This window comes from Chanodichthys erythropterus, chromosome 1 (assembly GCF_024489055.1).
Source record: "Chanodichthys erythropterus isolate Z2021 chromosome 1, ASM2448905v1, whole genome shotgun sequence".
Classification (NCBI taxonomy): Eukaryota; Metazoa; Chordata; class Actinopteri; order Cypriniformes; family Xenocyprididae; genus Chanodichthys; species Chanodichthys erythropterus.
The window spans coordinates 38,106,741-38,124,240 of NC_090221.1; the positions used below are offsets into that span (position 1 = coordinate 38,106,741).

The following is a 17,500-nucleotide window of genomic DNA, read 5'->3' on the forward strand; positions in this document are numbered from 1 at the left end:
AACTTCACAAAACGTCCGTAAATTGGTTCGTAGAGACGCGCGCGCTCCTCACCGCGTCTCCGCTCGCTCTGGCAGTCTAGTCATCTCTCCGTCAGATGTGAAGCTCCAGTGAACTTTTCCTCGGCCTCTATGACTCAAGAGAAGCTTTTAGGATCTCGGGTTTCACTGGTCAAAGGCTCTTTATGGACGCCCCCCTTTGTTGACCGCGGACTCGTATGACGGCCTGCATCGGATGTACAATCAGAAGAATGTGGTCAACACGGAATCTGCGTGCGGAAATAAAGCCGGATTGCGAAACGCGGGTGAAATCAGACACAATCTCTCCTTGTCGAAGCACTTGAAGAAAAGTTTTGCGAGAACGAACCGAATTTGACGGTGTGCTCAATTACAGAGAGACCCACAATTAGATGAAACCGATCCGAGCCAGAGAGCCGCAACAAAAGAGCTTCTATTATAACGGCTCTGACCTGGATTAACATGCGCACAAACCCGCATCAGCCTCAAATCATCCCGTTCATTCGCTCGCGCTGGAGCTGCACACCGAGATCAAAGGTAGACGAGACGCACGCGCTCGCTTCCGCTGACCCTTGATAAAGTCCGACACAGATGCGATCACGCGCTTATCAGCATCATCATCATCATCATCATCATCGGCAAACAGAGCCATTCTCTCATAATGTCATCAGCGCGCAGTTTGATCAAGCAGCGCAGGCGCGTGCACAGCTGGAGATCTCGAAGCGCACACTGAGGACGCGCGCGCGCGCTAATGGAGTTTGTGTTATAATTCGGATCTAACGAGAGAAACTGGAGCTCGTGTAAAGTCTGCATCAGCACACACATGACACGTGCAGATTTTATGTATTTGTTAAAAGAGTCTGTCATATAATAACCTTTTGCTAGTCTAGAAATGACAATAAAGCGATAGGCTACGCGAAAAAAACACTGTTGCTATAGTTACACGAAAGTTCGCACGCGCGAATTTTTGATGAAATCCGATTTTTGATGAAATCCGATGGCTCAGTGAGGCCTGCATAGCCAGCAATGACATTTCCTCTCTCAAGATCCATTAATGTAGTAAAAACATATTTAAATCAGTTCATGTGAGTACAGTGGTTCAATATTAATATTATAAAGCCACCAGAATATTTTTGGTGGGCCAAGAAAACAAAATAATGACTTATTTAGTGATGGCCAATTTCAAAACACTGCTTCAGGAAGATTCGGAGCGTTATGAATCATCTGTTCGGAGTACCAAAGTCACATGATTTCAGCAGTTTGACACGTGATCCGAATCATGATTCGACACACTGATTCATTTGTGCTCCGAATCTTCCTGAAGCAGTGTTTTGAAATCGGCCATCACTAAATAAGTCATTATTTTGTTTTCTTGGCCCACCAAAAATATTCTGGTGGCTTTATAATATTAATATTGAACCACTGTACTCACATGACCTGATTTAAATATGTTTTTAGTACATTAATGGATCTTGAGAGAGGAAATGTCATTGCTCAGGCCTCACTGAGCCATCGGATTTCATCAAAAATATCTTAATTTGTGTTCTGAAGATGAACGAAGGTCTTACAGGTGTGGAACGGCATAAAGGTGAGTAATTAATGACATTATTTTCATTTCTGGGTGAACTAACCCTTTAAACATTGTGACGAGACATTCCAATTACTGTGAGAAAACATTAAAATTGCAACATTCTTTCGCCGCCAGCATTTGATAACTTTCACAAAAAATGTAATGTGGCTCAAGAATATTTAGATGTATGAATATCTGAAGATGCAATCTAACAAAAGAACAAAACAATCGAGCTTCATGCTCTTTTAATCAACACTTGAATGTGGGAAAGTGTCATTTATAAAAGCAACACTTTGAAGAAAAAGCTGAGAAAATCATTTGGTTTTTTCAAAGAAAACAATGTCAGCAAGGCTTTCATCGCTTGTTTCCGCTTCTTGTTCGCCGTGTTTTGATCTGGAGATTCTGTACTCTTTCAGAAGATGTCATAGCGCCCCCTACCGTAAAACAGTGGAAACACGGATCGCTGGAAAAGTCTGATAACGGTGGGGAAAGAGTTAATTCATCGAAGGTGGATTCAGACTGAAGTTGCTCTGTAGTTAAAGCAGTATCCGTCTAAACTAATGATTTTAGCGACTTCAGTTTAAATGAATTGGAAGTTAAAGCAATTGATTTACACATTGTTCTACGGAGTCCCTAAAGGGACATGTGATGGAAGAAATATGAGATGGGAGGAAAAATACGCCAAAACTTTTGTTCTTTTTTGTGGCAAGCAAACAAGCAAAGTTTCTCGAGGGAACGCAGAAGCATTGACCAATCATTGTTCCTCCCATCTCATATTTTTGGATCAACCCTCCACAAACATCAGATTGACCTGCTATAGAGGTTATATTACACCTGAAATGTGAATTTGGACCCTGTTAAGAGGATCTGATGAGAGAAAGAAAGAAGATTCCATGTAATACAAACATCTTTTATTTCATCAGCTGATGCATTTGGTCAATTACATTAAAACATGATATAAAACACAAGTATCTTGAGTTAACCGCTCAAAACTGAGCGTTTTTAAGGTAATATAAAGCATTTTTAGAAGACACTGGAATCAGGATTGTACAGGATCTCAAAGAAAACATCCTGTTTACCTTACAAGATTCCCAAACGACCTCATTCAGGAAACCCAAACACAAAATGTCTTTTGAAATGGGAGAGATATGAATGAGGTCAGAGGTCAGCTGGAGGCCACTGATGTTCCGTCACAGGTCAGCTGACCTTCATCAGGTTAATACACACACACACACGTGTGATGAAGTGCGGATCAGCTTCAGCCCAGCAGTGAGATCAGCATCACCACACCCATGAACTGAGTGAAGAGGATCACAGGCGTGAAGAAGGACCAGACGGGCCACAGAGCCATGTTCAAGCTGAAACACACGATCATCTGCTTTAAAATGACAGGAATGAAGCTTTTCCAAACTCTGAATCAACTGAACCAACTGCTTCGTTAAATGATTCAGTGTTTCGAAGTGTTTGAATCTCCACACGCTGGTCAGAACGGTGTAAACTCAAACCAAACATGCATTAAAACATCTTCACAAACCAATAACATGTTTTATTGAAATCATTTAATACCACTAAATATGAAATAATGTGATATTTTATTCAATTGTAGGGCTTGTTTTGTTTGTTTTATGGAGAGCCTGATTAATCAGGCCAATAATTCTTCTGAATCACTGACGGTTTCGAGGCTTCATGAAGAGTGTGTGACAGCGTCTGACCTGCAGGACGCGGCGATGAAGGCGGCGGTGGTGACGGCGGGGACGGCCGGATACTCCTGCTCGTAGTGTTTGATGCCTCTGAACCACTCCAGATAAACGATACAGAACGCCGCCAGACTGAGACACAATCCCAGCAGCACCAGACCCACGGAAAACCACCAGCTGAAACACAGACGGAGCATCAGGACATTCCCAAAGACTCCGCAGAATACGGCTGTCAGTCCTGCATTTCCTTAATCCGGTTGCGTTCACACACGGTACGGTTATTTACGGGAGTGACACCAGCATTCTATAACCGAACTCGCACCCGTACATCTTCAGGACTCACAGCCGCATTCTCAGAACATTTGTGCCGTGTGAACAGAACCGGACCGGACAACCGTCACGGCACACACACAGAGAGAGAGAGACGAAATCCCCAAAACTGACAGTGAACGTGGCTTTATTTCTCAAGATTGCTCTAAAGACAAAACTTCCTGAAAAGAATGTTCTTAAAAATCATCATAAATTCATCTAAAAAATGTGTTCTTAAGAAAATATTTGAGAACATAAGATTTTTTAAGAGCGCCACTTTCTTACGTAAGAGATTTTGGTGACACTTTACATTCAGGTCCCATTAGCTGACAGTACTTATTAATCTTTGTTAAAGGGTTAGTTCACCCAAAAATGAAAATGATGTCATTAATTACTCACCCTCATGTCGTTCCACACCCGTAAGACCTTCGTTCAACTTCAGAACACAAATCAAGATATTTTTGATGAAATCCGATGGCTCAGTGAGGCCTGAGCAATGACATTTCCTCTCTCAAGATCCATTAATGTACTAAAAACATATTTAAATCAGGTCATGTGAGTACAGTGGTTCAATATTAATATTATAAAGCCACCAGAATATTTTTGGTGCTCCAAAAAAACAAAATAACGACTTATTTAGTGATGGCCGATTTCAAAACACTGCTTCAGGAAGCTTAGGGTTAGGGTTTATCATGATTCGGATCGCGTGTCAAACCGCCAAACTGCTGAAATCACGTGACTTTGGCGCTCCGAATCATGATTCGACACAAAAGATTCATAACGCTCAGAAGCTTCCTGAAGCAGTGTTTTGAAATCGGCCATTACTATATAAGTCATTATTTTGTTTTTGGTGCTCCAAAAAAATATTCTGGTGGCTTTATAATATTAATATTGAACCACTGTACTCACATGACCTGATTTAAATATGTTTTTAGTACATTAATGGATCTTGAGATAGGAAATGTCATTGCTGGCTATGCAGATTTCATCAAAAATATCTCAATGTGTGTTCTGAAGATGAACGAAGGTCTTATGGGTGTGGAACGACGTGAGGGTGAGTAATTAATGACATCATTTTAATTTTTGGGTGAACTAACCCTTTAATGTTAGCTAATAAAAACACAACTGTTCACTGTTAGTTTCGGTCTTAAACATAATATTAACAGATACAGATTTTGATTTGAATAATAATTCAGTGAATGTTGAAATTAACATGAACTCAGATTAATAAACGCTTTATAAGTATTTTTCATTGTTATCATTCATTAATAAACGGAACCATAGTGTAAAGTGATTTCAAAATGTCTTTCCTAAGAAGATTTTGTGAATCTCCTGAGTAACTTCTATAGAGTTGAGTAGAGTTCAGTGTGTGTGTGTGTGTGTGTGTGTGTGTGTGTGTGTGTGTCACTGTAACCAGAGCGCTATAATCTCTATTGTAATCCAGGATCAGACCACATGAGAGAGAAAGAGTGTTTCAGGGGTTAGTGTAATAAGGTTTTCACTGTGCTCAGATCAGTCAGGTTATAATCACCTGTGAATGTCACTGTGGTTCAGCACGACAGAGAAGAAATCCACATAGTATGTGAGAGCGATGGATGCCAGAATCCAGAAGACAGAGTGTCGGTTGATCCGAGAGGAAGACTTCAGCTTCTCCTCCTCATCCTCATCAGGACCAGCAGCTGCACAACATCAACACAACATCATCAGACACAAACACGACACGCACAGAGTCGAGCAGAGTTTGACACGCATTCAGATGAAGATATTTAGTGTGTGTTTCTCACTCTTTTCGTCTTCTTCTTCTTCTTCGTTTATCTTAAATCGCCGCCGCACGTTCACAAACTCACTGAACTCCGCCATGATGCCCGGTGACGTCACATTCAAGCGGCGGCCGATCCGTGACGCGCGAGATTCAAGTGAGTCGCTGACGGTCGAGATCCGATTCGAATCGGACTCGTTTCACTTCTCGCACTTGGTCAGCGTATTTGAACTGAATTGAAAACTGTAGTTTTGCTCGCAGTATTAATTTCTGATATTCAACACGCAACATACAAGATAAGTTCAGTCATATTTCGTCTTTAGTTCAGTTATCAATTTAGTTTGTCATAGAACGAAACATTTTGACTCATTTTGATAAACAAATACATAGTCATATATAGATATTTAATGATTTTTGTGGCCTTTTATTCTGTGCCCAAATGTAAAAATCTCAAATTCTGAATGTAGAGGATGAGTTTAGTCCTTTAGATTGTATTATATAAAACAGCTGATCTGGTTTTGTTACTCACTTGCAGCCCACTGAAAGCTCAAACATGTTCATTTATCATCAAAGGTTTGATGAAGAAACATTCAAAGCGTGGAATGAATTTAGTTTCTGAAACCCTACACTACTGAATCCTGGAGCCATCATTGTTCTGGAAATGAAAAGGGTCTTTTAAAGACTTACTTCGCTGTTTTCATGAATGAGGTGATGAAAACTGAGGCTGCTCTGAGTAATGAAGCATTTTTACCAATAATTCACACATTAAAAAAAAATATATTACAGTTAACAGATGTTTTAGACACAAACAAAATGTCCCAGTTGTTCAAAGCAAATAAGCACTAAGATTTATCACCAGTAAGTCACTTCCTGTCATGCTTTGTGTTTGCACAGTAGAGCTGTTCTGCAGGATGATGCATTTCTGTAGGCCGAAACACAGAAACGAGTTGCATTTTGGCACTTCGGGAGTGATGCGAACTTATGGATCGGCCTACAAAAATACTGCAAAATCACTGCAGCAATCTATATAGAAGCCCATTTCCACCAAATAAGAAAAAATATGCTTTGGTAAAGAATAATAAAAAGTCAAAATTAGGACATAAAAAGTTAAAATTATGATATAAACATTTTAAATTCTGACAAAAAGTTAAAATCATGATAAAAAGTTGAAATTATGAAATATAAGGAGTCGCAATTATGATATAGATTATGATATAGTAAGTCACAAAAGACAAAAAGTCAAAATTAGAAAGTCATAATTATGACAAAAAAAATGTACATTCTGACAGTCACAATTATGACAAAAAGTTAAAATTGACATACTAAATCATAATTATAATGTACTAATTATGACAAACTTTTAAGTTGACATAGTAAGTCACGATTATTACATAAAACGTTGAAATTAAGACATAATATGCCATACTAAGTCACGATTATGAAATTATGATAGAAAAAGGCACAATTATGACATAGGCTACTGTTAATTATGACATTAAAAGTCAAAATTTTGACATACTAAGTCACAATTATGACAAAAGGTTGAAATTATGATGTCAAAATTATGACAGGCTACCAATTATGACATAAATAAAAATTATGACAAAAGTTTAAATTGACAAAGTCATAATTTTGACAAAAAGTTGAAATTATGACATAAAAAGTCATAATCAAGATAATCAACAAAGCCATAATACCAAGTCCTGCCCTAAATTTATTAAATTTTTCCGTTACGCTCAGATGTACGTCACAATACAGAGGAAAAGATCTGTTGCAACTTACATTTGTAAAGTTTTCATTCAACAAAGACAGGCATGCAAATTATGTTTGAAAAGAAGCAAACATCTGCACATTTCCACACACAACACGTCAGAAGCCAATAATCAATTATAGAAACCTGTAGATCTATGACACGCTTTGATTGTGATGGAGAAGTAATGAATGCAGCATGTGAGAGTGTTGGTCTGAGTTCAGCAGGTCCGTGAGCGGCTGAGCAGCACCTGTGCGCGGGGTCAGGAGGTCAGGTGTTGTTCAGGTGTGCAGACAGCAGCACAGGTGAGCACAGGTGTGGAATACTGTATCCTGCCAACAGCCCCGGTCTCTCTAAATACACCTCGACTAGAGTTTCCTGCCAGCTGGAGCCCAATCCATCTGGAGCAGAACTGATCCAAACACACACACACACACACACACAGATGAGAAACCGCATACTGTACAAATAATGCAGCATCTCTTAAAAACACACTACATGCAAAAACATTGTTTTTTTGATGCACTGACCAGATTTTGGGCTATTCTGCATTTCACAGTGTGTTGTTTCAGACAAAAAAAACATCTAAAATACACATTTAAGTGTTTATTTTATTGCACTTCATCTATTTGCATCTCTAGATTTCAATTACAGTTCATATCTTTAAAAGTTTTTTCCTCCACTTCTGCAGCACTTACACACACCAAAACTTACAGCTTTATTCACATCTATATTCTGAAGATTTTTACTGTGGGGTTTGTTCATATATCATTTACACTGATTTATAGAGCATTTTATTTCTAAAACATGGTGAAAATGTTTTTTTTTTTTTTCTTTCTGTTGACAGTATTTTCTGATTTATAGAGCGATAAAAAGACAAATCCATAACTCCCTCTATAAAAACCTTTAATATGTCAACAAAATCAAACAAGAATTCTGAATCTAACTTTATCCAATATTCAGATTTATGTTCTGGAAATGTATGCAAATATGTGCATAATTAGATTATTCCCTATTTGCATATTTAAATACAACATTCCAGATAACTTGTAATACAATTGTTATTATTATTTATTTATTTATATATTTTTGCATTTCTAAATGTAATCAGCCAACTGTAAAAGCATAGTGATATCCATTCGTTACATTTTTACCCTATTCACCTGTGCTGTCCTTCCTTAAACGTTTCCTAACAGGAGTTAAAATGATTAAATCTCCTCTCAGAAGGCAACGCAACAATAGCAGAAATAAATCACAGAGAAAGATGACTGGAGTCAGTCATGATGATTTCAGACCTCGGTCTCCAGCTTCTCCATGAGGAGATCGTCAGACGGATCACGAGATCTCCTTAGACCGATGACGGACGTCCAGAACATTCAACCTCATTACTGTCTAAGAGAAACAACTGAGATGATGACCGAGACAGATTGTACTGTAAGTCCGCAGAGGTGAATCAAAGCTCAATCTGGTTTTTGGGGATGTGGAGACATCAGTCTCTCCCTCTCTTACTCTGGAAAACCGTAAAACTATCCAGACATCCCGAACAGTGGATGCAACCAAATGGATATTTGATAAACCCACATCGATTGACCAACATTTGTGTCTTATTTACATACGAATGCAGCGAGGCCTTCCAATATTCAAAAATCACATCGAAATAATCAGCCAGACGCTAAACAGTTATCAAGATGTGAGGCGATTGACTTACCTGTGGCCTGCTCTTATCTTCACCTCAAACCAGAACTCAAAACAGAACCTGGATTGTGCTTTATGAGAGTATCATGTTCTGAGCCGAGTGGACAAAAGACCTTTACGCTTCATAATGCCGGTCATTCAGCACATCTGAACATCAAACTTCCTTTAGTGTGTGTGTGTGTGTGTGTGTGTGTGTGTGTGTGTGTGTGCTGGCCAGATATTCTGAGAAAACGCTGAGCGCATTTGATTCTCACCCAAACAGACAATAAAACCATATCCTTCCATTTCCCTGCAGTAAACCTGGTTTTCTGCTCCTGTTTCCCAGAGGCCTTTGGGGCAGCGATGAGGAGAACAATAGCGTTCTGTGAGGAAGCTTTATCAGAGACGTATACCTTACATACTGCACACGGCTCTGGTTTTTGCTGACTCCAGCGATGGAGCCGAGTGGAGCATGTCTCAACATTTCCCACAATCAACCTGCATGTTTCAGCATGTCAGTGACGACGCCTGCTGTTCACCAAACACACCAAAAGTCAACATTATGTGTTGGAAACACTACCAGAGGATCAGCCAGAAATTATCATTCTGTCATCGGTCCAAACCTGTTTGACTTTCTTTCTTGTGTGCAATATAAAAGATGTTTTGGACCCCAGTGACTTCTATTGTTCCTCAAAATATGGTGTTTTGTGTTTCATGAGCATTTGGGTTTTGAAGACCAAATGCAGATGCATAGATTGCACAGATGTTCACTGTATGACTTTCTTCGTTGGACCACAAAAGAAGATGATTTCAAGAATATGGTTAAAACAGTTGATGGCCCCATTGACTTCCAAAGTATGTAAAAAAAATAAAATAAATAAATAACTACTGGTGTTCATCAGCTGACATTCTTCAAAATATCTTCTTTTGTGTTCAGCAGAGGAAAGAAATTCGTAAACTTTTTCTTTTTGTCATTGTTACACGTTACATGTAGTTACTATAGTAATAACTATAAATTATGCATAATTACATGCAACTAGGGTTGTAACGATATACCGGTATGAACACGTACGATTATCATATCGTGTACATTTGCTTATTTACGGTATTGTAAAAAAAAAAAAAAATAAGACGCAGAATTTCACTTGCGCATTGACAACTTTCTACTTCACTACACTCTAAACTTGCTCCACACATACAACAGACAATGTCAGAAACAGAAGTTGCTATCTCTAATCTCTATGCCCCGTTGAAAAATAAGTTACAATTTGCATTATGGGAATACTTATATTGAAAAACAAACGCGGGGCTGTCCTCGAGTGTAGATATCCAAAAACAATGTGGGCGCAAAGTAGGCCTACCTGCGAAAGGAGGAAGCGCAAAGTAGGCCTACCTGCGAAAGGAGGAAACGCATCGAACATGTTCACCTATATTCGAGAACACCATCCGTGTAGATGCAGGTATGTTCCGTTTATAACTTAGGTCGTATGATACGTGTGATGGAGAAGGAATCCCAGAATCCAGTCATGAAAATGGAACAGTATAAAGCAGCGATGTCAGGTAAAAACGCGCGATTTGTTGGACTGATGAATAAAACGAAAGCAGAGCTGTACAATAAATAAAATCGTGACATGGTCTAGGCGGGGTCTGTGAATATTAAAGCGCAAAAAGACGGCTGTATAAATCTGTTTGTTTTGCGTGTCAGTCTGTGAATGAGCTGCGCCGTTTCCTGTACTACATACTCAAGTATGTGCGACGCTCTTATTGTTTTTTCAGTGTTTGCCGTCTCGTTATCAGAGGACATGAACACAAACATATCCAAGGTTGCTCTGAGATAGCGCTTAATGAGCATTTCATCATTTTATTTGAGAAAAACCATTGTCAAATACACTGAAACTCAAAGCTCTTCACTACATCCCGTCAAAATAAAAGACCGTTTTTTTACTCGAAGAAATTTATTATGATTGTTAAATAGAATGTACTTCTCAAAATAATAATAAAAAAAGTTAATTTAATTTTCATCATTTTGATAATATTTGTATTAAAAAAATAAAAGCCAGAAGAATTAGTCAAGGCAGAATTTCTGAATTTTAATTATTAATAAAAGTTGTTCATGTTCTAATCCATAATCATTTATTAAATGTGTTTGATTGTTTTTGATTATTGAAATCTGAATTGAGAAAACAAACATTTTAATTAATTTATTGGTCTTTTTAATTGATGATATAAATAAAAATTGATTTTTTTAATACGTATACCGTGAAACCGTGATATTTACTTAGACGGTTATCATACCGTGGAAATCTCATACCGTTACAACCCTACATGCAACTAACCCTAAACCAAACCAAACCCTAATCCTAACCCAATACTAGTAGCCTGCATGTAGTTACTTAATATTACTCAGTAATATTAAATGTATAATTACATTGTGACAAAGACACCTTAAAATAAAGTGTAACCAGAAATTCATACAGGTTTGGAACAAATTGAGGGCGAGTAAACAATGACAGATTTTTCATTTATAGGTGAACTATCCCTTTAAATACAATTTATGTCATACACCCCTGCCTACAACACAATGACAGGTATAAAGGAGCAGTTTAAGTCCAGCTACCGTGAGCTAGGCTGCGCTAAAGCCCCGTCCGGCCGATATGATTACAGCTAAGCGCGGGATCAGTGCCGCACACGGGGATTATCAGCTCCGGAGCGCACACGAGTGTTTCTCTGTGTGTGTGTGCGCGTGCGCGCCGCTAACAGGCAGCCTATTCTCCAGGTGGAAACCGGACAGCGCCGAGTCCTGACCCGCGGGTCCGCGCAGCGCTCGCACCTGTATGGAGCCTCTGTGTGCACGGGCCAACTGAACCCTGCCCCGGGAGAGAAAGAATGTCCCACACAAGAGTCCGATTCAGCCCTTACACCCCCACCCACCTTAAACAGGTAATCTCTCCAGCACAGGTCTCGCCGCGTTAACGGTGCAGTACACGCATCACGGAGCTGTGCGCGCGTCCGCCGGTGAGGTGCGCGGAGACATGATCACCGGCCGGTACCTGTGGCCTATTCTGTGCCATTTTTAGTATAAACAGTGTGAGTGAAGATGGGACATTCTAAGGGCCGGTTCACACAGAACGTGTTTTTCCATTGTTTTTATATTCAAACACGCGCTAGACGGGCGTGTTTGACCGTCAACTTTTTGAAGTTTAACTTTTCGTTTAATAATTTCGTGGCTAGTTCACCCAAAAATGAAAATTATCCCATGATTTACTCACTCTCAAGCCATCCTAGGTGTATATGACTATCTTCTTTCAACCACACACAGTCAGAGCTATATTAAAAATATTCTGGCTCTTTCTGGTAAAAAACGCGGTATGAATAAAGGTGACTTCCAAGCTTTATAATGGGAGTGAATGGGGCTGGAGATTTTTAAGCCCAAAAAAGTGCATCCATCCATCATAAAAGTCCAGGGGTTAATAAAGACCTTCTGAAGCAGAGGTGTGTTTTTCTAAGAAAAATATCCTTATTTATAACTTGATAAAGTATAATAACTAGCTTTCGGCAAAGGGCCATACGGCACACGTCACGGTGGAAGAGTGACCTCTGACCCGACACGTGACGCAGGATGTAGGAGTATCGTAAGTTTAGACGCCTCTCGTGGTTCAAACATACAGGACTACGCAATAAACTCAAGCTCCTCCCACATTTCTCTTTAAAAATGATTATAATCTGTGACCGGTGTTTTGCTTTGCTCTATCCTCTGCGTTTCCACGTTCGTCATTGCATCAGGTCAGAGGTCACTCTTCCCCCGTGACTTAATGCATACGGCTGTTTCACGGAAGTTAGTTATTATATTTTTTAAAGTTTTAATTATGGATATTTTTCTTACAAAAACACGTCACTTCAGGCCTTTATTAACCCCGTGGAGTCGAATGGATTATATTTATGCGTTTATTTGGGCTTCAAAATCTCAAGCCCCATTATAAAGCTGGGAAGTAAAAAATATTAAATATATCTCTGATTGCGTTCGTCTGAAAGAAGAGTCACCTGGGATGGCTTGAGTGCGAGTTCATTTTTGTGTCCCTTTAATATCACCGTTTTAAAGCATAAATCTCTTAACATGTTGAGTTCATATATTCAACATCGAGAACGTGCAGCTCTGTGTCGTACCCGATCTAACCTTCACACACTCGCGGTCTTCATGTGCACTCGAACACTTGGACCAAATGCAGGAAATACGTCATGTACTGTGAGTAGAGAAGTGGTGAAGTGTGTGTAACGGGACGGTCCTGAAGGATGGACTGATGGATTCACTCATTCGTCGCAGCTTTAATTACACAGCGCTGTGGACTATCAGAGTCTGATGCCGGCTGACAAAAATACCTTATAAAACTCTAGAGTACATCATTTGAAACTGAAGACACAGATGGATGTTTTAGAGTTTATTCTAGCAAGAGATGATGATGATGATGATGATGATGATGACGACAGCACAGGTCACAGAAGAAGTCACAGTCATTTCACCAGTCTGACTTTGTCTTTTAGGATTCTAAACTTCGGGTTCTTGTTGATCTTCCTGTTGAACAGAGACAGAAGCTCCTCTTCCGATCTGTAGTTTCCGTCTCCACTGAATGAATAATACGCAGCCAAAACCTGGAGAGACACCAGAGAGTCGACGGCTCGTGAGAAACGCTTCTGTCCCAGAGTTTGTGGAACTAATTCCCAGCTTTGACGTAAACATGATCTCAACAGACAGATAAACAGGACTTTAGTTACGTCTCTCTGTATTCACGCTGGTGGTTTCGGAAGTGTCACTCACCTTCTTGCGGAGCTTCTTGACAGCGAGTCCGTCGTCTGGAGCGTCTCTCAGAACGGCCTTTATCGTCCCTTTCCAGTTAAACTTCCCTGCAGAAGATCAGTCATCATCAGTGTGATTGTCAAACCGTTTCATGTTGTTCAGACTCTGATTCTGAAATACCTGTAGTGTTTGATTCACACTGCTGGCTCTCTGGCTCCTCCCCCTCCAGATTCAGACTCTCTGATTGGTCAAAGCAGACAGGAAATAAATAAGGTTCTCAGCGTTAGAGGCCGTGTGACTCTCTGACGCGATCCTTACCATCAAATGCCTCTTCCTTTCTTTTCTTTGTCTTTTCGTCTGCGTTCTGTTCTCTCTCCTCTCGTTTCCTCTTTTTTTTGCTCTGTTTCTCGCAGGGATTTTGTCCGTTCTGCTCCTCTGAAGTCTTTCTCTTGTTCTTTTTATGTTTCCGCTCTTCTGTCTTTTCTTCATTCGTCTCAGAGTCGCTTGGGTTCGGTTTGTGTTCTTCTGCCGTCTGATGGTTGGTTTGGTTGCTGTGCTGAAACGCCACCAAACAAAAGCCAAACTTTATGTTTATTTATACACACAACTCTCTTGTGGTGTGACCCGATGAAGAACGTAAACTCTTACGCTGTCGGCCGCCGCTGAGAAAATCTCCCAGACCTGCTCCTGTAACTCCAGACTGTGGATCTTCAGGCTGTTCTTCATCCAGTTCTGCAGGTGAACAAAGCAAACGTTAACGTTCGTCCGTCGGGCAGAAGAAACTCGGATCCTCCCAGATCTTCACCTGAAACTTGGCTCTCTTCCGGGGCACGTTGTCGTAGGCGCTGACCTGCCGCAGGACCTGCTGGAGTCTGGGCTGGATGCCGGGCCGATCCATGGCCTCCTGGATCCTCTGGAGAAGGAGGACAGAAGCGTGAGCCATCCCAGAATCCCTTCAGACACACACACACACACTTCAGCTCTAGTCACCTGAATCCACTGCTGCTGCTTCACGTCGCCTTTATTCGTCTTCGCCTGGAAGTCTCTGCCGCCGTATTTCTGATCTTCGCTGATGCACTTGTTGTGGTTCTTGTAATCATCGCCCCTGCAGACACACACACACACACACGTCAGTCTGATTCAGAACACACACACACACACACCATCATCACGACTCACCTGAAGTCTTTTCCGCAGTCGATGCAGGACAGAACTTGACATCCGCGGCACTTCAGCAGGTGTTTCTCCACCTGAGCTTTCCTCAGAGACTCTCCGCAGGTGTCACACGTGAAGAACACCATCCTGACGACGATGACGATGAAGATGATGAAGAAGAGCAGCTGATCCTGAGAACATCATCATCATGGCCTTCAATCATACTGCATGTTCGTTTCATTCACCGTATTTTAATGCAAGATTGAGACTCGCTTCCATTTAATTTCTCTGCGCTTCATATTGAAAACTTATTAAAGTTCATTTCTGCCACAAAAGAAAAACATGTTCTGAAAGTCATTTTTAACTTTTAAATTTCTACTGAGGTAGGATGTCATAACTTTGACTTCTTTAATCAAATAATTGACATTTTGTAAGAATTTAATTTTTTTAAATCAAATAATTGACTTATGATTTAATAATTTCGACTTTTTAATCAAACAATATACTTTTGATGTCATAATTACGACTTTTGATGTCATACCACAGCATGGTGGTTTTTCTTATGTGGCAGAAATGGGCTTCCATATTAACTTGTATCTCTTGAATTATTTTACTGTATTGTAATGGTATTTTTCATCATTATTTTACTGTATTGTGATAATCATAATCACGGTCTGAAGCACAAACAGCTTTACTGGACTTTTATTCTTCCAGTTTTTTCCAGAGATCGGATCATGAATCGGAAGTCTCGCACATTCACAGAATATAACTCTTACGCGTTGTAAAATAATGTTTCTATCATGAATAAGTGGTTGATAATTGAGGCGTGTAGCTGTGATGCTGCACCTGATAGAGCAGAAGTGATTCTCTGATGATCCTGCAGCGGCTCGCGCGTGTTTCCTTCGCCGCAGATAACGAGCGGTAGGACTGGATTCTGATCCCGGTGCGGTTCTCCTGATCCGGTGATCGAGTCTCCGGTATCGACGGACTTCACGTTGCTCTCGGTCACGATGGAAGCGCGCGCGAGTGTCTTGAATCACGCGTCGCCGGTTACACACGAGCGCGTGGTGCAGCTCTGTTTTCACTCCGGACTGAAACACGAACATCAAATAATCCAGTTCCGCAAACACAATAAAAGTTAACAACGGACGGGGGTTTAGGACAAAAAAGAAAACATTTACATTTGTTACATAATATAGAATATGGAATTTATAAATGCCTAAAACAACAGTAAAAAGTTAGTATTATTTATAGTTTTTTTTTAATATTTTGAATCGTCTTGATAATATTTTCACATTTTCTTTTTAATTTTACTTTTTATTTTTAGCGTGCTTTTGTGATTTCATTAGTTTTGGGTTTGTTAATATTTGGGTTTAATTTAATTTGATTTCAGTTTGAGGTTTTATTTATTGACTGTTATTTCCATCATTTTAGTGCTTCAGTTTACACATAATTTAGTTGCAAATAACCCTGGGTGGAATATATAAATAAAATATAAATAAAAACAATAATCCAACTCATGACGGGATGCAGCATAAGGTGAATTATATCGTATTGTAACGAAAAATGTAATTATATTGTAATTATATTGGATGATCAAACAAAAGCCTTGCAATGATACAATTTATTCATAGAGTATATAGGTGTTAATGTATATATACTTAATCCTCTTTGTCCTGTGTGCGACACAAGGCATGTAAATGTATATATGTGTGTTCATTTTAGTTAAAACGGAGTAAAAACAAAAACACTTTTATTGTGGAAAAATGAAATGACGTCATCAGCGCGGCGCCTGTTCCTCCGAATGGAAGGTGAGAACGAGAATCTTTCTTCATTCTGCTTTAACACGCGCAGCTCCGCTCGTACTGTTGCTTTGACTGTATTATTATAATATAATTCTGTCTCATAGACACGAGTGTTCGTTATATGGCGGGGATGAATGGTGTTTAACACGCGCAGATGGACAGTGTGTGCAGTCACAGCGTGTTCGTGCTGCAGCAGCTCCAGGAGCAGCGCATTCAGGGTCTGCTGTGCGACTGCATGCTGGTGGTGAAGGGCGTCTGCTTCAAAGCCCACAAGAACGTGCTGGCGGCCTTCAGCGCCTACTTCCGGTAACACGTGACGTCACTTTAAAATGACTTCAAAGAGTTATGGAAATATTATTAATATTATATTATTATTAGCTCTATTGAGCTGAAACAAGGTTTTAAAATGAGTCTTTGGATCTTCTTCTCTGAATTGTCTCTCCTCAGCTCTCTGTTCCAGAACTCTCCGGCACAGAAGAACGATGTTTTCCATCTGGCTATTCAGGACGTGAGCGGCATCGGGCAGGTTCTGGACTACATGTACACGTCACACCTGGAGCTCAACCAGGACAATGTTCACACACTGATGGAGATCGCCCAGAGCCTGCAGGTCACAAACACTCTTCAGTTTCAACCCAACAACTTCCCAGAATATGTTCAGAACATTCCTGAAACATCTTTGAAGTTTGTTTTTTGGTCAGCCAGGAAAATTTACTTTACAGAAAATAGAACATTCTTTTTTAGGTTTGCAGAACATTTCCCTTAACGTTCAGGTAACGCTCAACTAACTTTCAGATAACGTTTCCTAACATTCAGGTTACGTTCAGATAACTTTCAGGTAACGTTCAGATAACTTTCAGGAAACATTTTCCTAACATTCAGGTAACTTTCAGATAACATTTCCCTAACGTTCTGGTAACCTTCCTCTAACGTTCAGGTAACGTTCACCTAACTTTCAGGTAACATTTCCCTAA

General features: G+C 40.0%; 4 protein-coding genes across 8 annotated transcripts in view; 1 reads left to right on the top strand and 3 right to left on the bottom strand.

Annotated features, from left to right (window-relative positions):
- The window catches only part of otop1 (otopetrin 1), a 9,877-nt gene extending 8,887 nt beyond the window's left edge, over positions 1 to 990 (bottom strand). For all 5 annotated transcript variants that reach the window (XR_010896263.1, XM_067398582.1, XM_067398514.1 and 2 more), the window contains exon 1: positions 1 to 990. This exon is cut by the window's left edge. The gene's annotated coding sequence lies outside the window, so the exon portion shown is untranslated.
- A 1,394-nt stretch (positions 991 to 2,384) lies between these two features.
- tmem128 (transmembrane protein 128) lies at positions 2,385 to 5,504 on the bottom strand. Its single transcript, XM_067384154.1, has 4 exons — positions 5,376 to 5,504; positions 5,123 to 5,270; positions 3,298 to 3,459; positions 2,385 to 2,943 (listed from the first exon to the last, which is right to left on the bottom strand). Exons 1-4 carry the CDS (start codon positions 5,449 to 5,451, stop codon positions 2,844 to 2,846), a joined length of 486 nt encoding a protein of 161 aa, XP_067240255.1. The 5' UTR covers positions 5,452 to 5,504; the 3' UTR covers positions 2,385 to 2,843.
- Positions 5,505 to 6,683: 1,179 nt separating this feature from the next.
- Positions 6,684 to 15,810, bottom strand: lyar (Ly1 antibody reactive homolog (mouse)). Its single transcript, XM_067398878.1, has 9 exons — positions 15,568 to 15,810; positions 14,746 to 14,912; positions 14,557 to 14,671; positions 14,372 to 14,479; positions 14,215 to 14,298; positions 13,885 to 14,122; positions 13,747 to 13,806; positions 13,588 to 13,673; positions 6,684 to 13,421 (listed from the first exon to the last, which is right to left on the bottom strand). The coding sequence occupies exons 2-9, from the start codon at positions 14,865 to 14,867 to the stop codon at positions 13,284 to 13,286; spliced, it is 951 nt and encodes a 316-aa protein (XP_067254979.1). The 5' UTR covers positions 14,868 to 14,912; positions 15,568 to 15,810; the 3' UTR covers positions 6,684 to 13,283.
- Positions 15,811 to 16,500: 690 nt separating this feature from the next.
- zbtb49 (zinc finger and BTB domain containing 49) overlaps positions 16,501 to 17,500 on the top strand; it is a 12,194-nt gene continuing 11,194 nt past the window's right edge. Inside the window, exons 1-3 of the mRNA XM_067384162.1 lie at positions 16,501 to 16,532; positions 16,631 to 16,832; positions 16,974 to 17,136. Coding sequence (XP_067240263.1) covers positions 16,681 to 16,832; positions 16,974 to 17,136 — 315 coding nt within the window. The 5' untranslated portion in view covers positions 16,501 to 16,532; positions 16,631 to 16,680. The remainder of the gene's footprint in view (positions 16,533 to 16,630; positions 16,833 to 16,973; positions 17,137 to 17,500) is intronic.